The sequence below is a fragment of the Salmo salar genome, chromosome ssa12 (assembly GCF_905237065.1).
Source record: "Salmo salar chromosome ssa12, Ssal_v3.1, whole genome shotgun sequence".
Taxonomy (NCBI): Eukaryota; Metazoa; Chordata; class Actinopteri; order Salmoniformes; family Salmonidae; genus Salmo; species Salmo salar.
In genome coordinates, this window is record NC_059453.1 from 92,503,015 (window position 1) to 92,526,824 (window position 23,810).

General features: G+C 41.3%; 1 protein-coding gene across 2 annotated transcripts in view; it reads left to right on the plus strand.

Annotated features, from left to right (window-relative positions):
- The first annotated feature begins 3,413 nt into the window (after window positions 1-3,413).
- nckap1l (NCK associated protein 1 like) overlaps window positions 3,414-23,810 on the plus strand; it is a 38,750-nt gene continuing 18,353 nt past the window's right edge. The window contains exons 1-19 of one of the 2 annotated variants that reach the window (XM_045691951.1): window positions 3,414-3,653; window positions 4,209-4,319; window positions 4,420-4,515; window positions 5,729-5,785; window positions 5,998-6,140; window positions 8,105-8,195; window positions 9,515-9,652; window positions 10,329-10,377; window positions 10,493-10,649; window positions 11,111-11,167; window positions 11,418-11,514; window positions 11,820-11,929; window positions 12,361-12,493; window positions 12,766-12,847; window positions 13,144-13,202; window positions 17,616-17,761; window positions 20,345-20,477; window positions 21,561-21,680; window positions 22,307-22,446. In XM_045691951.1, the coding sequence (XP_045547907.1) occupies window positions 3,552-3,653; window positions 4,209-4,319; window positions 4,420-4,515; window positions 5,729-5,785; window positions 5,998-6,140; window positions 8,105-8,195; window positions 9,515-9,652; window positions 10,329-10,377; window positions 10,493-10,649; window positions 11,111-11,167; window positions 11,418-11,514; window positions 11,820-11,929; window positions 12,361-12,493; window positions 12,766-12,847; window positions 13,144-13,202; window positions 17,616-17,761; window positions 20,345-20,477; window positions 21,561-21,680; window positions 22,307-22,446 (2,021 nt within the window). In that variant the 5' untranslated portion in view covers window positions 3,414-3,551. The remainder of the gene's footprint in view (window positions 3,654-4,208; window positions 4,320-4,419; window positions 4,516-5,728; window positions 5,786-5,997; window positions 6,141-8,104; window positions 8,196-9,514; window positions 9,653-10,328; window positions 10,378-10,492; window positions 10,650-11,110; window positions 11,168-11,417; window positions 11,515-11,819; window positions 11,930-12,360; window positions 12,494-12,765; window positions 12,848-13,143; window positions 13,203-17,615; window positions 17,762-20,344; window positions 20,478-21,560; window positions 21,681-22,306; window positions 22,447-23,810) is intronic. The other variant, XM_045691952.1, reaches the window with a different exon arrangement.

The following is a 23,810-nucleotide window of genomic DNA, read 5'->3' on the forward strand; positions in this document are numbered from 1 at the left end:
GAGCTGTTAGCCAGGTTAATGTAGACCTTATTGTTTATGTATCTCAGAGCTGTTAGCCAGGTTACTGAAGACCTTATTGTTGTTTATGTATCTCAGAGCTGTTAGCCAGGTTAATGAAGACCTTATTGTTGTTTATGTATCTCAGAGCTGTTAGCCAGGTTAATGAAGACCTTATTGTTGTTTATGTATCTCAGAGCTGTTAGTCAGGTTACTGAAGACCTTATTGTTTATGTATCTCAGAGCTGTTAACCAGGTTAATGTAGACCTTATTGTTTATGTATCTCAGAGCTGTTAGCCAGGTTAATTTAGACCTTATTGTTTATGTATCTCAGAGCTGTTAGCCAGGTTACTGAAGACCTTATTGTTGTTTATGTATCTCAGAGCTGTTAGCCAGGTTAATGGAGACCTTATTGTAGTTTGTTATGTATCTCAGAGCTGTTAGCCAGGTTAATTTAGACCTTATTGTTTATGTATCTCAGAGCTGTTAGCCAGGTTAATGGAGACCTTATTGTTTATGTATCTCAGAGCTGTTAACCAGGTTAATGAAGACCTTATTGTTGTTTATGTATCTCAGAGCTGTTAACCAGGTTACTGAAGACCTTATTGCTGTTTATGTATCTCAGAGCTGTTAGCCAGGTTACTGGAGACCTTATTGTTGTTTATGTATCTCAGAGCTGTTAGCCAGGTTAATGAAGACCTTATTGTTTATGTATCTCAGAGCTGTTAGCCAGGTTAATTTAGACCTTATTGTTTATGTATCTCAGAGCTGTTAACCAGGTTACTGAAGACCTTATTGTTGTTTATGTATCTCAGAGCTGTTAGCCAGGTTACTGAAGACCTTATTGTAGTTTATGTATCTCAGAGCTGTTAGCCAGGTTACTGAAGACCTTATTGTTGTTTATGTATCTCAGAGCTGTTAGCCAGGTTAATGGAGACCTTATTGTTGTTTATGTATCTCAGAGCTGTTAGCCAGGTTACTGAAGACCTTATTGTTGTTTATGTATCTCAGAGCTGTTAGCCAGGTTACTGAAGACCTTATTGTTGTTTATGTATCTCAGAGCTGTTAGCCAGGTTACTGAAGACCTTATTGTTGTTTATGTATCTCAGAGCTGTTAGCCAGGTTAATGAAGACCTTATTGTAGTTTGTTATGTATCTCAGAGCTGTTAACCAGGTTACTGAAGACCTTATTGTTGTTTATGTATCTCAGAGCTGTTAACCAGGTTACTGAAGACCTTATTGTTTATGTATCTCAGAGCTGTTAGCCAGGTTAATGGAGACCTTATGGTTCCAGCCAGAAATCTAGAATCACATTTTCTATTGTTTGGCCCATAACTGTCAAAATATATCAACTTATTTGAATTGGGCTGTCAAATCATTAACTATTGAAGTAATTGTTTTCATACGCAAGTTGAGAATAGGTCTGCTTGTGAATGTGTCATGTATAGTTTATGAATCTGTCATGAAGTCATTATAATGGCTCGCTCGCGCTCTCTGTCTCTCCATCTCTCTCTCTACCACACCTGCTGTGTCGACCGCTAAATGCTCAGCTATGAAAAGCCAACTGACATATCCTCCTGAGGTGCTGACCTGTTGCACTCTCTATAACCACTGTGATTATTATTATTTGACCCTGCTGGTCATCTATGAATGTTTGATCATCTTGAAGAACGAGCTGGCCTTAATGGCCATGTACTGTTATAATCTCCACTCTGCACAGCCAGAAGAGGACTGGCCACCCCTCAGAGCCTGGTTCCTCTCTACCCAGCACAGCCAGAAGAGGACTGGCCACCTCAGAGCCTCAGAGCCTGGTTCCTCTCTACCCAGCACAGCCAGAAGAGGACTGGCCACCCCTCAGAGCCTGGTTCCTCTCACGCCGCAGAAGAGGACTGGCCACCCCTCAGAGCCTGGTTCCTCTCTACCCAGCACAGCCAGAAGAGGACTGGCCACCCCTCAGAGCCTGGTTCCTCTTTACCCAGCACAGCCAGAAGAGGACTGGCCACCCCTCAGAGCCTAGTTCCTCTCTAGGTTTCTTCCTAGGTTCCTGCCATTCTATGGAGTTTTTTCCTAGCCACCGTGCTTCTGCCTTGCTTGTTATTTTGGTTTTTAGACTGGGTTTCTGTATAAGCACTTTGTGACATCTGCTGATGTAAAAAGGGCTTTATAGATAGATAGTCTTAGATCCAATAAACCGTTTCCCAGACCCAAGGTAAGTCTAGCCTGGTCCTAGACCTGTTTTTGCTGTCTTACCAAGTCCATGAGACAATTACCATACAATGGCAAGACAGCACAAACACATCTTGGACCAGGCTAAGTTAAGCCTATATATTCTTGGGCAAAAAAAAAGCCCTTTTGAGGGGAGATTCTATACTGAGTCCAGGAACAGAGTAGATAGGCTTTATCTCGCCATGTCAAAACCAGCCTATACTGCAGCATGGCATTTAGCTCATCCATAAGCTGGTATAGGCTGCCACCTAATGGAGACTGATGGAACACTGCTCTCTAGTCTATTCTCACCATTCACTCACAAACATGCAATGTTGTTTAATTAAAACTTCTTCAGGATCAGTGGGTCCCCTGTGGGACGGTTGAGCTAACATAGGCTAATTTTACAGTAGCTGTTAGTTAAATAATGCCATGCTATTGTTTCAGGAGAGTGCGCAGTTATGAACTTGAAAAGTTATTAATAAATCAATTAGGCACATTTGGGCAGTCTTGATTTTAAAAATTATTTTACAGAAATGCAATGGTTCATTGTATCAGCGCCTGGGCTGGAATAATACATTATGGCCTTTCTCTTGGATTTCAAAGATGACGGTACAAAAAAAATACAAAAAAGTTGATTTTTGTATTTCTTTTGTATTTTCTTTTACCAGATCTAATGTGTTATATTCTCCTACATTAATTTCATATTTCCACAAACTTCAAAGTGTTTCCTTTCAAATGGTATCAAGAATATGCATATCCTTGCTTCAGGTCCTAAGTTATTGGCAGTTAGATTTGGGTATGTCATTTTTGGCTGATCCTTAGGACATTTATATAATTTAGCAGATGCCCTTATCCAGAGCAACTTACAGTAGGGCATACATTTTCATGGGAATCGAACCCACAGCCCTGACATTGGAAGCACCATGCTCTACCACCTGAGCCACACGGGACAACCGGTGTCAATAGGTGATTTGTTGAGATAATGCCTATGTACTTGTTATGTATGTGTAATAAAGTGCTTATAGTACCCTTCAAATAGAGGGGGACCATATCCTCTCTCCTGAATGGGGAGGTACTATTACGGTAAATGACTACCAACTCTATTTGACATGTAAAAATACACACAATGAGTGAGAGAGAGTTTAACGGTTGGATTAACTGACAGCGACAGGAAATCCACAACTCCAGCTCTGTTATTTAGTATAGCTCCACCAATCACGTGACAGCAGGGTGACAGGGTGTGGCTGGGTGCACTTGTCTTCGAGTCTGGCTGTCACAGACTGTTTCCTGATCTGAAGGAGAGGAGACAGACCAGGGCTGTAACAGTAGGTGGGAGAGGAGCATCATGTCCATGGCCATGGCTTACCAACAGAAGCTAGCTGAGAAGCTCATCATCCTGAACGACAGAGGGAGAGGGGTGCTGCTGCGTATGAACTACATTAAGAAGGTGAGAGAGGAGGAGGGAGGTCTGTTGAGGACAATGGCGACACTTAAAAAAAAAAAAAGGAACTTGAAGGAAAGTCACAGGGTTTTTCTTCTGATACATTCACAGCTTTTTGCCCTGTTTATGATGGAGAACAGTGTGGATGGGAACACTGGGATGGGAAATGATCGATCATTAACATTCTAGAATTTTTTTAAATCTCTCAATATAGTTAGCTTGGCGGCTGCTGCGGTAAGAATATATATTTTCTGAGTGTCAGCTTGCCTTGAAGAGGAAGTTCACACAGGAAACCAGACTGATCTGCATCCACTCAGACTACTGCTATGGCACACTCACAAAGCCTCAGCACAGATCTGCTATCTACTTTGTCAAAATATTGTTCGCACTTTAAACAAAACACAACCAAACTTTTCAGGCCCCATAAATAATTTATTAGGCCCATAATCCATGTCAGGAGCCATATAAACGACCTTGATTATACTCACTTCAATAGTTCATTTCCTGAATTGAGTGGATCAAAATGTCATTGACTCTAACTCCCACCCGGGTCTGTTCCAGACATGCATGGACCCCAAGCTTCGGCCACAATACCTGACGGACAAGACCATGGAAGCATCTGTCAAATACATCAATAAAAAGTTTCCCAACATCGACTTCAGGGGAAATAGTGTAAGTAGCTGCCCACAATCCACCCCTTAATCTGAATCAAATAAAAACCTTTAATGATCATCTGTAAAATGTGTCTAATGTGATATGTCATGAACGAAAGCAGCAGTATCTGGTAGGCGTCCAGAAACACAAGTCTGAGGTGATGGCGGCCATGTCCAGTTACTATGACTCCTTCATAGACATCATGGAGTTCAGGGTGAGTCTTTCCAGATCACTGTTTCCCAATCTCTCCTCCACTACATAAAATAAGTGGACCTGGCTGGGGGGGGCAGCCAGGTCCACTTATTTTATATATTGCAGGTCAACTAATCATCAAGCCCTTTGTTAGTTGAATCAGGCATTCTAGTTCTGGAATACATGGAATGTGTGGAACTAGCTCGGGGAAACTGTGTTCCATACAGGTATTACTGCATTTGGTATTCAAAGCACAGAACTACAATTATCCAAACAGAATTAACATATAAAGTGATATTTTTTTTTTTTCTTCTCCTCCGAATGAAATAATATACATTTCAAGGGAAGTCAAATCGAGTTCTGTTATTGTACGGAGGAAAGTGTGTCCTGTGCCTTATTCATTATGTGTGAGGAAGGTCACAGTAGTGGACTGTAGGGGGGGGGGTTCACGCAATAATAAAGAGACGATTGTGATGATAATACACATAAAATTATACACATCAATATATCACCCGAATTTCAGAATAGAACATTTTAAAATATATTAAAATGCTGATACAACAAAAATAATACACTGTGATGTTTCGCTCAGTTTCTTTGGATAGGCTGTGGCATTTCTAAAAGGAGCCTGTATTATTCATAATGATCCCATGAGGATAGCCATGAGTTGCAGGTGTTTATTCCCTGTTACTGTCTGTGCTGTTACAGAGCAACACGAACACATCAACCCTACTGCATTATGTGACGTCTGTACTGCTACAGAGCAACACGAACACATCAACCCACTGCATTATGTGACGTTTGTACTGTTACAGAGCAACACGAACACATCAACCCTACTGCATTATGTGACGTCTGTACTGTTACAGAGCAACACGAACACATCAACCCTACTGCATTATGTGACGTCTGTACTGTTACAGAGCAACACGAACACATCAACCCTACTGCATTATGTGACGTCTGTACTGTTACAGAGCAACACGAACACATCAACCCTACTGCATTATGTGACGTCTGTACTGTTACAGAGCAACACGAACACATCAACCCTACTGCATTATGTGACGTCTGTACTGTTACAGAGCAACACGAACACATCAACCCTACTGCATTATGTGACGTCTGTACTGTTACAGAGCAACACGAACACATCAACCCTACTGCATTATGTAACATCTTATCTGGCTGTACCGAGCCTGTGTTCTGACCACAGATTAACTTTTTTCTTTCAGGATCATGTTTATGAACTGCTGAATACAATTGATGCCTGCCAGTGCTTCTTCAACATTGTGAGTACAACATCCCACACTAGTAGATAGGATAGGGTATCTACTTTGCCCCCTAGGGTCACTAAGTATCACAACATACAGTTAATTTATGTTATCGTGTTAACCTACTTTTTAACCTGAATCATGAATTTAAAAAAAATGTCATGCATTCATTTATTCATGCATTAATCTATTCATGCATTCATTCATTCATTAAAATATGAATTCATCAGGCGGTGAACTTTGACTTCACCAAGAACTACCTGGAGCTGATCATCACATATACGTCTGTCATCATCATGCTTTCACGCGTCGAAGACAAGAAGGTCCTGGTGGGCATGTACAACTGTGCTCACGAGATGTCCAATGGCAGCAGGTGGGGCCAGTTACGTCTATCAACTATTCAAATACAGTCGATTTAAGGAAGTGATTCGGGAATTCAAATTGGAATGGAAACAATCCTCATTGAAAATGAATGAGCTCGTATTCAGTACATCTTTCATTGACATTTCTGAACAGACAATGAATGAATGAATTTGCATATGCAAATATCTAACCAGATCACATACTCACACTGCAAGCTCATTTCACTCTTAATTAAATTTATGACAGAAATGATCTGACATTTTCCCACTTCTCCAATGGAAGATGGCATTTAAATGTCAGTTTATGATAGAAAAGCTGATGTTTTCATCATTCATTAAAGGATGGTATTAGCTGCAGTACGGCTGGACAACACCCAGTCACAACAACTTAAATCCTCTGACTGAGCAATCAATATAGCCAAGCATCTCAAAGATGATTACCCATAATTAATAGCTTTTTAATTGGCAATAACAACACATCCTTTCATTCATGTCCAAACTTTCCCAGAGTGCATAACAGTACAATTACATTTTCAGTCCTCCCATTTCACACCTTATTTATTTATGAAGCCAAAATGGCAGGAGGACGTTTATCTTGATCAAAGATGCCGAGGAGGAGGAGGAAAATACAGTACAGACAGGATACAAATTAATTGAATGTCAGTCATTTTCCACCAGTCACTTCATAATAATCCTCAGTGGTAGAAGATGGAGAACCACTGGAGTGTAGAAGGAGAAGTGTACCGTAACGCTACAGCAGGGTAGCCTAGTGGTTAGAGCGTTGGACTAGAAAGGTTGCTACATCGAATCCCCGAGCTGACAAGGTAAAAATCTGTCGTTCTGCCCCTGAACAAGGCAGTTAACCCACTGTTCCTAGGCCGTCATTGAAAATAAGAATTTGTTCTTAACTGACTTGCCTAGTTAAATAAAGGTTAAATTTAAAAAAAATACAGCTCCCAACAGTGAATCAAATCAAATCAAATGTATTTATATAGCCCTTCGTACATCAGCTGATATCTCAAAGTGCTGTACAGAAACCCAGCCTAAAACCCCAAACAGCAAGCAATGCATGTGAAAGAAGCACGGTGGCTAGGAAAAACTCCCTAGGAAAAACTCCCTAGAAAGGCCAAAAACCTAGGAAGAAACCTAGATAGGAACCAGGCTATGAGGGGTGGCCAGTCCTCTTCTGGCTGTGCAGGCTGGATATTATAACAGAACATGGTCAAGATGTTAAAATGTTCATAAATGACCAGCATGGTCAAATAATAATAATCATAGTAGTTGTCGAGGGTGCATCAAGCACGTCCGGTGAACAGGTCAGGGTTCCGTAGCCGCAGGCAGAACAGTTGAAACTGGAGCAGCAGCACGGCCAGGTGGACTGGGGACAGCAAGGAGTCATCATGCCAGGTAGTCCTGAGGCATGGTCCTAGGGCTCAGGTCCTCCGAGAGAAAGACAGAAAGAGAGAAAGAGAGAATTAGAGAGAGCATATTTCAATTCACACAGGACACCGGATAAGACAAGAGAAATACTCCAGATGTAACAGACTGACCCTAGCCCCCCGACACATAAACTACTGCAGCATAAATACTGGAGGCTGAGACAGGAGGGATCAGAAGACACTGTGGCCCCATCCGATGATAACCCCGGACAGGGCCAAACAGGCAGGATATATCCCCACCCACTTTGCCAAAGCACAGGCCCCACACCACTAGAGGGATGTCTCCAACCACCAACTTACCGTCCTAAGACAAGGCCGAGTATAGTGAAGATGAATGACACTTGAAAGGATGGTGAATCTGATTTGTTTTATTGTGTGACCGAGAAAGAAAATAATCAGTTATGGAGTGGCACCACATGATATTGATGTTGGTATAACTTGGTACTGTATATAGCAGTGTATGAATGTGTGGTTGATTGACTAAGTCATACATGATTAATTGATAGATTTTTTTTAATTTTAATTAAATCCTCCAGTGACCCTGCGTACCCACGCCTAGCTCAGATGTTTATGGAGTATGAACAGCCCATTAAGAAACTCACTGAGGAGTTCGGCCCTCACACTAAGGTAACGTCAATCACATATTCACATACTCAATTCACATATTCACAAAGATGCCAGAGGTTCCGAGTTGGATGACCGTTTGGAGAAAAAAAAAATCCCAGTTGATCTCTTTTTTTTTAAATGGACTTCCCAGTTGTCTTGACCGCACTGAAATCGGAAGTCATAGATTTCTGAGTTCTCAGTTGTTTTGAACACAGCATTAGTCTTAGCGCAGGGAGGGAGAGAGCAGCAGAGGATTCTCCTCTCACGGTCCCTGTTCTCTCCTTCCTTTCCTCCGGTGAGACTGACCAGAGGGGACACCTTCTTTCTTCCACCTGATGGTGAAACTGAAGTCGCATCGAATCTGCCTCATGTACAATTCATGTTGTTCCTATGACTAGAGAAAGTGAAATACTCCTCGATATTAAAATAGACATGACGAGCTGCTGATAATAATAAAAACGCGGGGCTATCGATACACTTGGCTACTCATTCATTGCAGCTGCAGCGCGACTGGAAGTAAGGAGAAACACGTTCTATGTTTTGTAATAGTGTTGAATAAAAACAGTGTTGACAGTGCTGAATAAAAACAGTCTCTCTGTGGTCAGGGTTTTAAAAGTTCTGAAATCTCATGTAGGCTAGTATCAAACACTGCTGTTGCCGGGGAAGCTGTAGGAACGATGATTTGAGCTATCCGATTGGCCAGCACAGCTGGTAAACTCGATTTAGCCACAGATCCCCTAGTTCACCAGGTAGGCAGAGTTTGTCATTTCAGACAAACTAAATGGTTCAAAATGGGAACACTTTGTTTACCCGATGCTCAGGGCTTCTGAATCAAGTGCATCTACCACCAACAGCACAACACAAATTTAAAAAAAAAGGAACGCAAGCCTTTATAACACAGCCTTCATCGTTGGCTTGAAGATCGACCGGTTGATTGTGATGGACCGGTTGATTGTGATGGACCGGTTGATTGTGATGGACCGATCGGTTGATTGTGATGGACCGATCGGTTGATTGTGATGGACCGACCGGTTGATTGTGATGGACCGACCGGTTGATTGTGATGGACCGACCGGTTGGATCACCACTGCATTAGGGTATATTCACGATTGTATATTCTCTAGGGTAATCTCAACTGTATATTGAAAACGACTGTAAATGTTAGAGTGGGTCATTATTCCTGAAAACCAATGGTGGTCATGATTTTGACTGCTATTCGGCCTTATAACGCTATCATGGAAATGGAACTCTCCTTATCTCTCCATCTCTCTCGCTCCCACCCTCTCTCTCACTCCAACCCTATCCCTACTTTCCCACTCCTCTCCCCCCTCTCTTCCCAGGCTGTGACGGAGGCCCTCCTGTCCCTACAGATGTTGTACCCCAGGAGGAACCTTTCTGCAGAACAGTGGCGCAGCGCTCAGCTTCTCAGTCTCCTCAGCGCACCTGCTGCCATGCTGGACCCTGCCTGCTGCGACACCGTGAGACTCCCCTTTACCGCCTCTCTCTCCCTCTCCTCCTCTTCTCTCTCCTTCTCTTCTCTCCTCTCTCCCCCTCTCCTCTTCTCTTCTCTCCTCTCTCCGACCTCTTTTCTCCTCTCCCCCCTCTTCTCTCCTCTCCTTTGGACCCTGCCTGCTGTGACACAGTGAGTCTGTCCTTTCCCCTTTTCTACTCTAATCTGTTTTCTTTTCTCTTCATCTCTTATCTTCTGTTTTCTTATCTTCTCCTCTCTTCTCTTCACTTCTATTTTATTTTCCTCTTCTGTCCTCTCCTCCTCTCTTCCCCCTCCTAGAATGTCCTGTCTGCTGATTTCAAAGACAGCCACTAGCGTCTTTGATGTACTATAGTGTTCTGTGTTAGTCTCTGTGCCCCGTGGTTCTCTTCATGTGGGATTCAAAACTTCAGCCAAGAAACTGAGACCACTACACAAACACAATATCATGGCACATAATATATTTTGTATTGAGTATTGTGTCTGGATACAAATCCCTTTAGAAGAAGTTAGCGTGTGTATCTGCAACAGCAAAATATGATCGTCAGCATGTGTCTTGTGTTATCATAAAGTACAATAATTCACATGACATCTGTAAATAATCAGAGACGATTATTGATGACTTATTATTTACAAATTAAATGACTAACTTGTGTTTCCCACAGATGGCCTGTGAGTACTTGTCCTTAGAGGTGATGGAGCGTTGGATCCTTCGTGAGTGCCAGCTATTATCTTCAGACTCATTCTAGGCTACCTTCTGGGGGGAAAAAAAGGCTTCAGTTGTTGCACTCTATTCCCCATATTCACGTTGATCTCTCCTCTCCTCCAGTGGGTTACCTGCTGTGTCATGGCAGTCTGAACACCAACCTGTCATCTCAGGAGCTGTGGAAGATGGCCCTCCGCAGCGGCCTTTATCTCACCATCATCAGGGATGAGACAATCAACATCCATAAGATCACAGAGGACTACTTCGATGGCCTGAAAGGGTATGACATTTACACTCTGTCCTCAGAGTGATTGGACTGGGTGTCAAGCTGATTCTAGTTCCCAATGTTCTGGGCCCTGGTTCTCAATGTTCTGGGCCCTGGTTCTCAATGTTCTGGGCCCTGGTTCTCAATGTTCTGGGATCTGGTTCCCAATGTTCTGGGCCCTGGTTCCCAATGTTCCATACCCTGGTCCCCAATGCTCTTGTAGACAACAAAAAACATTGCTGGTTAGCATATTTTAGCGTATTTAACAATGTTCCTACAAAGGTTTTGGTTAGCATATTTTAGCATATTTAACAATGCTCCTACAAAGGTTTTGATTGAATTATGATCTTGGCACTAAGATGATGTTGGGAGAGGCCCTGTCTGGTAAGGTGTATCGTACTGAACTATAATATGGGCAAAACTGGTCAACGATTGTCAGCTACATTCTTACTGATAGCCTCATTTCTTTGTGACAGGTACAGTAAACGTATCGCAGATATCAAAGAATGCCGCGAGCATGTCATAGTCAACAGGTGAGTTATCTGCTTGTGTTTAAAACCATTTTTTTTTAAAATACCTCAAACTGAGCCTGAAATGATGTACCTGCTTCAGATAGCGCCACCAATTGGAGAATTGGTCTTCCATTTAACATCAACAACAAGTAGCATTCTTTTTCATGGTCCTTCAAGACGGATTTGAACCAGCAACCAGGGCCACCATATGATTAACAGTTAAAGTCAAGAATATAGATAACTGTGTGTGTTGTTGTCATATGTATGCCAGTGGAGCCATGCACAGAGAGAGGAGAGGTTTCCTGAGGAATGCCTTGAAGGAGCTGGTCAAAGTCCTAGAGGATGAACCTGGACTCCTGGGACCCAAGGTACATAACGTTCACTGATTTAGTTCATCTGGCTAATAATGCCAATCTATTGCATGTTCAGCTTCCCTGTATGTTTTACCATGATCATCGGAGATACATTACATTATTGGCATTGACCTCTCATTCTGTACAATACTAAACAGACAAACTGCTCTGTGTTTATTTCAGACCTCTCTATGTTCGGTACATGAATATGGTCAAGCAGTGATGGGTCTTTTGCTAAATATTATTTTTATTTTTATTTTCTCTCTCTCTCTCACTCTACCCCCCCCCCCACCCTTTTTAAATATCAATCCATCCCCAAGGTGCTGTTTGTCTTCATGGCTCTGTCATTTTCCCGTGACGAGGTTCTGTGGCTCGTCAGATATTCAGAGAATATTCCCAAGACCAAGACTCCAGAGGACTACGTAGACTCGTACGTTTGAAGTTAGACACACAGCAGACCCTCTAACCACAGCAGACACTCCTGCCATGGCACTTTCTACCAATCTCCAATATCAGCCATATTAGCACACTGAGCAGAATGCATGAAAAATATGTTTAAGTTTCAAGCGACTCTCCTGTACATTAATAAAGTTTTGCAAGTTGCACCTAACATTAGCATTCAAGTCACGCAACTAAACAATAGAGAATAAGCTTATACAACAGCTACTCTATCTGGCTGTTAAAGCACAGGAAAGTCATAGTGTACTCTTGATATAGTAGTCACTAATTTTGTGTTTTATGTGCTATATAGTTTTACTGTTGATACAGTAGTCACTAGTTTTGTGTTTTATATGTACTGTATAGTTTTACTGTTGATACAGTAGTCACTAGTTTTGTGTTTTATATGTGTGTGCGCTGCAGGCAGATGGCTGAGCTCCTGTTCTACATGGAGAGGTTGAGGACCCTGATGACTAAGTACAGCCGTGTGGTGCAACGCTATCATGTCCAGTATCTGGCCCAGTTTGATGCCCTGCTTCTCAACGACACCATGCAGGTACTGGAGTGGTGGTGGGGGGGTCTCTATTCAACTTGAATTGAATAGAGACACAATGTGGTGTACCTCAAGGATATACTCTTGGGCCTTTATTATTTCAGAGCATACTGAAATAATTGCTTTGAAACTTGAATTGAAATAATTGCTTTGAAACTTGAATTGAATAGAGACACAATGTGGTGTACCTCAAGGATATACTCTTGGGCCTTTATTATTTTAAAGCATACCGAAATAATTGCTTGTATTACTGTTTTGACTATTCTGTCCTGTAGAATATGTATGTCTGTCCAGAAGAGGAATCAGTCCTGATGACATCATTTGTCTCAACCCTGTCTGCACTGACTATCAAGCAAGGTAAACAAAATGTATCTGAAATCTAGAATGTGTCCGACTGATATGTAATGCTAGGCCTACTTCATGTGTGATACTACCGCAAGGGGCGGCAGGTAGCCTAGTGGTTAGAGCATTGGACTAGTAACGGAAAGGTTGCTCGATCGATTCCCCGAACTGACAAGGTGAAAATCTGTTGTTCTACTCCTGAACAAGGCAGTTAACCCATTGTTCCTAGGCCATCATTGTGAATAAGAATTTGTTCTTAACTGACTTGCCTAGTTAAATAAAGATAAAATATATAAAATGTCCCTCAACAGTGGAAAACGGAGAGGAGTTTGACTTCAGGGCTCTGAGACTGGACTGGTTAAGATTACAGGTATGGTACTTCACTTACCCTTCACTTACTTTACATCTACCACACACTGTTCCATGTTATAAGCCTACACTGTTCCATGTTATAAGCCTACACTGTTCCATGTTATAAGCCTACACTGTTAACACACTGTTCCATGTTATAAGCCTACACTGTTCCATGTTATAAACCTACACTGTTAACACACTGTTCCATGGTATAGGCCTACACTGTAAACACACTGTTCCATGTTATAAGCCGACACTGTTCCATGTTATAAGCCTACACTGTTAACACACTGTTCCATGTTATAAGCCGACACTGTAAACACACTGTTCCATGTTATAAGCCTACACTGTTCCATGTTATAAGCCTACACTGTAAACACACTGTTGCCACTCAGACTACATGATAAGAAGCTATTTGTGTTTCTTTTGGACCAGTATAGTTGAAAACAATCACAGTTCAGTAATTTTTACCCTGAAATGATTTAAAATTGAGATTAAAATGGCTGTATTGGACCTTTAAACATGCCTTGTTGTGTCCATCTCAAATGGTGTCTGTTTTGTCCCAAGCGTATATATGTATTTTTGTTATATATTTAAATCATACTTCATTAACATTGGAACAATTTTAAATACATTTAATGCATTTAATGTAAATGTGTATTTGTATTTTATTAGCATTTAAGTATATTAAATACATTTAAAATTATCTAAATTGGGACACCTTTTCTGTACTTAAGTATATTGTTAGTGTATTAGATAAAGAGCAAAACAAATATACTTGAATAGACCTTAAGTATATTGTATGTATATTGCTCATAAATTATAAATCTACTAAAATGGTTTTTGAATAAGAATTCCTGTATTGTTTTTAACAAAAAAAAGTATATTTATAATGTGTTTTCAAGTATACTTTTACAAAGACACTTCTACTCGTTAATCACATTAGCCATGTAAAAGTGATCTTGATTGACCGAGGTATCTAGTCAGCCAATGTTAACGTGTTATTTACAAAGTAGCTGTGTCTGAAGCAGCAAGCGATACTTCAAAAACTGTTGGCATTTCAAACTTTAGTTGTTCACATTACTGGATTTCAATTAAATGTGTAATGTGAAATTAAAAGTGAAAAACTTCAGTTGCAGAAAAGGATGATGGGGAATATGCAAATTTTTGTGCACATGTGTTTTTGAAGGTTTACTTTAAATATATTTTGTGGACATTTTAAGTTAAATATATTTTTTGAAAGTATACTTAAGTATATTAAAACGTATACTCTCAGGAAGCATGTTTCTCAGCAGTGCAATAAATAAATAAGTAATATGGGTGGCAGGTAGCCTAGTGGTTAGAGTGTTAGGCCAGTAACCGAAAGGTTGCTGGATCGAATCCCCGAGCTCTGTCGTTCTGCAGTTAACCCGCTGTTCCTACGCCGTCATTGTAAATAAGAATTTGTTCTTAACTGACTTGCCTAGTTAAATAAAGGTAAAAATAAACAATTGTTGTCAATGTTCTCTGCACTCTTATGAACAGGAACTCAGAAAGTACTTCCAAACATTATTGGCACTGAAACTACAGTGCCTTGCAAAAGTATTTATACCCCTTGAATTTATTCTCATTTTGTTACAAAGTGAGATTTAAATGGATTTAGTTGTAATTGTTGGTTAACAATCTAAATAAAATACTCTGTCAAAGTGGAAGATTTCTATACGTTTAAAAAAAAAAAAGATTGTTAGAAAGTAAATAACTGAAATATAGTCGTGGCATAAGTATTCGGCTCCCTCAGTCAATACATGCTAGAAACACAGTTGGCAGTGATTGCAGAGGTGAGTCTTCTTGGGTAAGTCTAAGAGCTTTCTACACATGGATTGTGCAATATTAGCCCTTCATTCTTTTCATAATTGGGGTGGCTGGTAGCCTTGTGGTTAGAGCGTTGGGCCAGTAACCGAAAGGTTGCTAGATCGAATCCTTGAGCTGACAAGGTAAACATCTCTCATTCTGCCCCTGAACAAGGCAGTTAACCAACTGTTCCTAGGTTGTCATTGTAAATAAGATTTATTTTTTTTGCTGACTTATCTAGTTAAATAAAGGTAAAATAAATAAAGTAAAATAAAAAATCATTCTTCAAGATGTTGGTGTTTATGGCTGCTTAGCAATTTTAAGATCTTCTAATAGATTTTCAAGCAGATTTAAGTCAAAACTGTAACTTGGCCACTCAGGAACATTCCTTGTCTTCTTGGTAAGCAACTCCCTTGTAGATTTGGCCTTGTGTTGTAGTTTATTGTCCTGCTGAAAGGAGAATTTATCTCCCAGTGTCTGGAGTAAAACAGACTGAAGCAGGTTTTTCTCTTGGATTTGACCTGTGCTTAGCTCTATCCTGAAAAACTCCCCAGTATTTGCCGATATCAAGCATACCCATACCATGATGCAGCCACCACCATGCTTGAAAATAAGGAGGCAGTTACTCAATGACGTGTTGTGTCAGGTTTGCCCCAAACATAAGGCTTAGCATTTAGGCCTAAATGTTTTTTGTTTTTTTTGCAGTGTTACTTTAGTTTCTCGTTGCATACAAGATGTATGTTTTATTCTGTATATTTGTATTAAATCATTATTGTGGAGTCACTACAATTTTGTTGATCCATCCTCAGTTTTCTCCAATCACAGCCATTGTTTTCAGGAACTGTTTTACAATCACCAATGGCCTCATGGTAACATCGCTGAGCAGTTTCATTCCTGTCCTGCAGCTCAGTTCAGAAGGATGACTGTTTTAATGCATAATCCACAGCATAATTATTAACTTGACCATGCTTAAAGAGATATTCAATCTCCTTATTTTATATTGTTACCGATTTTTACCAATCACTGCCCTTTTTATGAGGCTTTCAAAAGTTGAATATGTGCTTGAAATTCAATACTTGACTGAGGGACCTTACAGATGTATGTATGGGGGACAGAGGAATGGTTAGTCATAAACAAATCATGCCAACGGAGCCCTTATTCGCCGCACCGGACTGTGCGTGTGTATGGGCGACACCGTGCGCATTTCTGCGTAACAAGGTGCTTGCTCTATGCGTCGCTCCCCATAATAAGCATGGGGAGTTGGCTCAGGTCTCCAACCTGACTCTGCCAAACTCCCCGTGTGCCCCCCCGCCCCCCGTCCCCCGAATTTGGGGGGGGGGGGATGCCTCTCGGCCTCATGTAGCTCCCTTAATTTCTTCTCCCAGAAACGTCGTTCTGCCTCCCACATCCATCCTTCTCCTCGGTGCTCCAATCCCCGCTGCTTGGTCCTTGTTTGGTGGGTGGTTCTGTCATAGGCATTGTAAGGATTGGACCAAGGCACAGCGGGTAAAGTGCTCATCTTCTTAATTTATTAAAGAAAACACTTAAACAAAATAAACAAAACAACGAAACAGTTCCGTAAGGCAACACAGGCTATGCAGGAAAACAACCACCCACAAAACACAAGTGAAACAAACCACAACTAAATATGGCCTCCAATTAGAGACAACGACAACCAGCTGTCTCTAATTGGAGGTCATTGCCAAAAACCCAACATAGAAATAGAAAACTAGATATAAACATAGAAATAGATAACATAGAACCTAAACACCGAAACACACAAAACAAACACCCCCTGCCACGCCCTGACCAAACTACAATGACAAATAACCCCGTTTACTGGTCAGTGACAAGGTGTATGAATACTTTTGCAAGGCTGTATACTCACAAGCAGAGTTTCATAAAAAAAAAAAAATCAACTCTTAAATTTAAAAACAACACCGTGTATTTTGAGTATACTAAATTACAAATAAAGGGATTGAAATTGTTGTACAGTTTTAATGAGTGTGTTTCAGTTTAATGATAGTAAACAAATAGTATACAATACTTAGACTGAAAAACAATTCATTTGAAGTACACTTTTAATAAGTGCATTGAAGTGTGATGATGGTATATTTATAGTATTCTTTTTGTATACTATAAATATACTAGAAAAATAGATCTAGTTTTCAAAGTATATTATTTGAATTTGTTGTATATTAAAAAATTATTTTTTTGCTCTTGGGGTGTCACGTTACCGCCCTACACCAGTGTATCAAGGTGTCTGTGCTGTCTCATGTTACTGCCCTACACCAGTGTATCAACGTGACTGTGCTGTCTCATGTTACCGCCCTACACCAGTGTATCAAGGTGTCTGTGCTGTCTCATGTTACTGCCCTACACCAGTGTATCAAGGTGTCTGTGCTGTCTCATGTTACTGCCCTACACCAGTGTATCAAGGTGTCTGTGCTGTCTCATGTTACTGCCCTACACCAGTGTATCAAGGTGTCTGTGCTGTCTCATGTTACAGGCCTACACCAGTGTATCAACGTGACTGTGCTGTCTCATGTTACTGCCCTACACCAGTGTATCAACGTGACTGTGCTGTCTCATGTTACAGGCCTACACCAGTGTGTCCAAGGCCCCACTCTCCCTCAAGGAATACCCAGACCTGGCTAAAGTGATGAACATGACCCAATTCCACACCAAGATGTTGGACAACGTGCAGGAGATGCTTCACGAAACCTCAGATGTCTCCATCCTCTGGTCAGTGTGCTCCCCCATGGGCCCCAAAAACATCCTCTACTACAGTGGTATTAAAAGTCAATAAGGGACTGCTTCACTAGTCCCCACCCCCACTAGACCCTACCCCCACTAGACCCCACCCCCACTAGACCCCACCCCCACTAGACCCCACCCCCACTAGACCCTACCCCCACTAGACCCTACCCCCACTTGTCCCTACCCCCACTTGTCCCCACCCCCACTAGACCCCACCCCCACTAGACCCCACCCCCACTAGACCCCACCCCCACTAGTCCCCACCCACACTAGTCCCCACCCACACTAGTCCCTACCCCACTAGACCCCACCCCCACTACTCCCTCATCCCTTGGTACTTCTGTAGATCAGAAGGGTTTGGAATAAAGCAATATGGCAAAACGTCTACCTTGCCAATCACCTAGTCCAAGATATTATAGTATAGACAAATAATCTACTGTACATGATGTGCATAGGGTTTATGGCAGGGGTCCCCAATAGGGTCTATGGCAGGGGTCCCCAATAGGGTTTATAGCAGGGGTCCCCAATAGGGTTTATAGCAGGGGTCCCCAATAGGGTCTATGGCAGGGGTCCCCAATAGGGTTTATAGCAGGGGTCCCCAATAGGGTTTATAGCAGGGGTCCCCAATAGGGTTTATAGCAGGGGTCCCCAATAGGGTTTATGGCAGGGGTCCCCAATAGGGTTTATGGCAGGGGTCCCCAATAGGGTTTATGGCAGGGGTCCCCAATAGGGTTTATGGCAGGGGTCCCCAATAGGGTCTATGGCAGGGATCCCCAATTTACATTCAGCTGCCGGCCGATTACATTGGGATATGATCACATATGCCTCTCTGTTTATGCATGAAAATACTTGGGAATAGATTTCCGAAATTAAAATCACTGAGCTCATTACCTGGGGATTTTAGTCTTCAATGTCCAAGAACATAAATGTTATATATACCATTTCTCTCTCTCTAATATATATATATATATATATATATATATATATACACACAAAAGTATGTGGACACCCCTTCAAATTAGTGGATTTGGCTATTTCAGCCCCACCTGTTACTGACAGGTGTATAAAATTGAGCACACATACATGCAATCTCTGTATTCAAACATTGGCAGTAGAACGGCCTTACTGAAGAGCTTCGTGTCTTTCAACGTGGCACCGTCATAGGATGCCACCTTTCCAACAAGTCAGTTTGTCAAATTTCTGCCATGCTAGAGCTGCCCCGGTCAACTGTAAGTGCTGTTACTGTGAAGTGGAAACGTCTAGGATCAACAAGAGCTCCGCTACGAAGTGGTAGGTCACACAAGCTCACAGAACGGGACTGCCGAGTGCTGAAGAGCGTAGTCTGTCCTCGGTTGCGACACTCACTACCAACTTCCAAACCACCTCTGGAAGCAACGTCAGCACAAGAACTGTTTGTCGGGAGCTTCATGAAATGGGTTTCCATGGCCTAAGATCACCATGCGCAATGCCAAGCGTCAGCTGGAGTGGTGTAAAGCTCACCTCCATTGGACTCTGGAGCTGTGGAACACCGTTCTCTGGAGTGATGAATCACACTTCACCGTCTTGCAGTCCGACGGATGAATCTGTGTTTTGGCGGATGCCAGAAGAATGCTACCTGCCCCAATGCATAGTGCCAACTGTAAAGTTTGTTGGAGGAGAAATCTTAACGCTTTCCTGTTTCAGCATGACAAAAGTGAGGTCCATACAGAAATAGTTTGTCAAGATCGGTGTGGAAGAACTTGACTGGCCTGCACGGACCCCTGACCTCAACCCCATCAAACACCATTGTGATAAATTGGAACGCCGACTATTAGCCAGGCCTAATAGCCCAACATCAGTTCCTGACCTCACTAATGCTCTTGTGGCTGAATGGAAGCAAATCACCACAGCAATGTTCCAACATCTAGTGGAAAACCTTCCAGGTAGTGGAGGCTGTTATTGCTGGAAAGTGCAGACCAACCCGAGATTTTGGAATGAGATGTTTGACAAGCCGGTGTCCATATACTTTTGGTCGTGTGTGTGTGTGTGTGTGTGTGTGTGTGTGTGTGTGTGTGTGTGTGTGTGTGTGTGTGTGTGTACAGTACCAGTCAAAAGTTTGGACACACCTACTCATTCAAGGGTTTTTCTTTATTTGTACTATTTTCTACATTGTAGAATAATTGTGAAGACATCAAAACTATGAAATAACACATATGAAATCATGTAGTACTTTTGACGTGTGTGTGTATATACATATACACACATCCCCCATGGGCCGCCTATTGGGGTGTATTGTTCTAGGGACTGGGGGCCCACACATGTATTAAAAAAAACAGAACAACTCTTATCATTGATGAATTCAGCGTGTGAACCATTGATGTCTTAAACCAACATGTTCATACACACCTTTTGGTTGTGTATGTCTAGCTCTTACCCTTAAACCATTTCTGAGACAATGAAGGTTGGAACTGATATATGTAACACCATTGTTGCATCCGAAATGGCACCCTATTCCCTACACAGACCACATGGTGTGTGTGTTAACCCTTCACTCCTAAACACTGAAATATGACTGTGTTCGTAATACAGCTTCTACCCGCGGGTGTTTGAGAAGATGTTCTCTCAGAGCAGCGAGGAGGTTTCGATGCAGCGCTACCTCATGTCTTTCCCTCTGGTCTGCTCCCACTTCAACCAGACTGTCCATCAGCTCTGTCCAGAAGAGGTCAGTACCCAGACACTATCGGAACTAAATCTACTATATACTACTGGGATAGGTTAAACCATATACTACTGGAATAGGTTAAACCATATACTACTGGAATAGGTTAAACCATATACTACTGGGATAGGTTAAACCATATACTACTGGAATAGGTTAAACCATATACTACTGGAATAGGTTAAACTATATACTACTGGGATAGGTTGAACTATATACTACTGGGATAGGTTAAACCATATACTACTGGAATAGGTTAAACTATATACTACTGGAATAGGTTAAACTATATACTACTGGGATAGGTTAAACTATATACTACTGGAATAGGTTAAACCATATACTACTGGAATAGGTTAAACCATATACTACTGGAATAGGTTAAACTATATACTACTGGGATAGGTTGAACTATATACTACTGGGATAGGTTAAACCATATACTACTGGAATAGGTTAAACCATATACTACTGGGATAGGTTAAACCATATACTACTGGAATAGGTTAAACTATATACTACTGGAATAGGTTAAACCATATACTACTGGGATAGGTTAAACTATATACTACTGGGATAGGTTAAACCATATACTACTGGAGTAGGTTAAAGCATAAGTGGAATATATATATAAATATCAAGGTTATTTAAATTCAGCTGTACTATTTCATACTTATATATATATATATATATATATATATGTATATATATATATATATATATATATATATATGAAATAGTACAGCTGAATTTAAATAACCTTGATATTTAAATATATATTCCACTTATGCTTTAACCTATTCTGTACCGAGAGAGTTTGTATTTGTTTTTCTCTGGTTGATTGAGATGTTGTACTCACTGGTTAAATTATTAGGGCCAGGAGTTTTTCCTGACCTTACCTGAAAACACTGGGTCAAACTACACAGAACAGGTTAATGGAAAAACTCTTGGCCCTAATTCTGAAAAACATATCTTTTTAGTATTGGGATAACTCTAAGGAACAACTCTGTTTCCTTGTCTTGTCCTGTCTCATTGTGTCTTGTATCTTGCCTTGTCTGTGTCATGTCATGTCATGTCGGTGTCTAGACGGAGGCTGTTGAGAAGAGGAGTCTGCGTCTATGTGTGACCTTCCTGGAGGAGATTGCCAAACAGACTAGCTCCGTCATCTTAGAGATCTGTACAGAACAGTGCAACCTCAATGACCAGGTGTGTGTGTGTGTGTGTGTGTGTGTGTGTGTGTGTGTGTGTGTGTGTGTGTGTGTGTGTGTGTGTGTGTGTGTGTGTGTGTGTGTGTGTGTGTGTGTGTGTGTGTGTGTGTGTGTGTGTGTGTGTGTGTGTGTGTGTTTGAGATATGCAACCTCAATGACCAGGAATCTGGGGGAAGTGTACAGGTCACACAACTAATTAACTATAAGACTGATGCAGTCAATCAACAGTATTTTTAAAATGTTATTATAACACTCCCGTAGTCACTACAGAAGCCATATAAAGATACAAAAATGGATCTCGGAGACTGTTCAATGGTCATTTCAATTCTAGATATTTAGCCATTGACAAAAACAAATTCCAGGTTGTACCTTTTTAACGTATGAGTGTGCCAGTTGGAAGACTTAAGACTAAGGATGACTCTGAGAAGGGGAAGTGATGTAATGACAAAGTGTTGTTTTTTTCTCTCTGGTGGAAAACATTGTGAGGGTGTTTATTTTAATTTAGACTCCTGACGGGCTGAAGGATAGCAGACAAAAGTAAAATCACTCACAATGCAATGTAGAATACACTTTAACGGAATGTGTTTATTCTCTGTGGTCCTCTTTAACCATGTTTCCTATTAGCTGTTGCCCAAACACTGTGGCCAGACCATAAGTGCAGCCCGCAATAAGAAGCAGAAGAAACCGATGGTGAAAAAAGGAGACGTACAGAGAGAGAAACCTGGAACAGAGAGCCAGAGGAAGGACCGTGCCGTCGTCACCAAGTCAGTGCTTTTACCCTTCCTTCCTCCCTGTACTACTCCATTCCTAAATCAAATCAAAATGTTATTTTCACTGTGCTTCATTAACAACAGGTGTAGACTAACTGTGAAATGCTGACTTCCCAACAATACACAGAGAAAAGAATAGAAAAACATAACACAAGCAATACATAGACGATAAGTAACGATACCTTGTCTTTATACATGGGGTAACAGTACTGAGTCCATGTGCAGGAGTATGAGGTCATTGAGGTAGATATGTGCATATAGGTAGAGATAAAGGGACTAGGCAACAGGATAGATAATAGACAGTAACAGCAGTATACTGTAGGTAGGGGTAAGGGATAGATAATAGACAGTAACAGCAGTATACTGTAGGTAGGGGTAAGGGATAGATAATAGACAGTAACAGCGGTATACTGTAGGTAGGGGTAAAGGATAGATAATAGACAGTAACAGCAGTATACTGTAGGTAGGGGTAAAGGATAGATAATAGACAGTAACAGCAGTATACTGTAGGTAGGGGTAAAGGATAGATAATAGACAGTAACAGCAGTATACTGTAGGTAGGGGTAAAGGATAGATAATAGACAGTAACAGCAGTATACTGTAGGTAGGGGTAAAGGATAGATAATAGACAGTAACAGCAGTATACTGTAGGTAGGGGTAAAGTGACCAGGTAACAGGATAGATAATAGACAGTAACAGCAGTATACTGTAGGTAGGGGTAAGGGATAGATAATAGACAGTAACAGCAGTATACTGTAGGTAGGGGTAAGGGATAGATAATAGACAGTAACAGCGGTATACTGTAGGTAGGGGTAAGGGATAGATAATAGACAGTAACAGCAGTATACTGTAGGTAGGGGTAAGGGATAGATAATAGACAGTAACAGCAGTATACTGTAGGTAGGGGTAAAGGATAGATAATAGACAGTAACAGCAGTATACTGTAGGTAGGGGTAAAGGATAGATAATAGACAGTAACAGCAGTATACTGTAGGTAGGGGTAAAGGATAGATAATAGACAGTAACAGCAGTATACTGTAGGTAGGGGTAAAGGATAGATAATAGACAGTAACAGCAGTATACTGTAGGTAGGGGTAAAGGATAGATAATAGACAGTAGCAGCAGTATACTGTAGGTAGGGGTAAAGGATAGATAATAGACAGTAGCAGCAGTATACTGTAGGTAGGGGTAAAGGATAGATAATAGACAGTAACAGCAGTATACTGTAGGTAGGGGTAAAGGATAGATAATAGACAGTAACAGCAGTATACTGTAGGTAGGGGTAAAGGATAGATAATAGACAGTAACAGCAGTATACTGTAGGTAGGGGTAAAGGATAGATAATAGACAGTAACAGC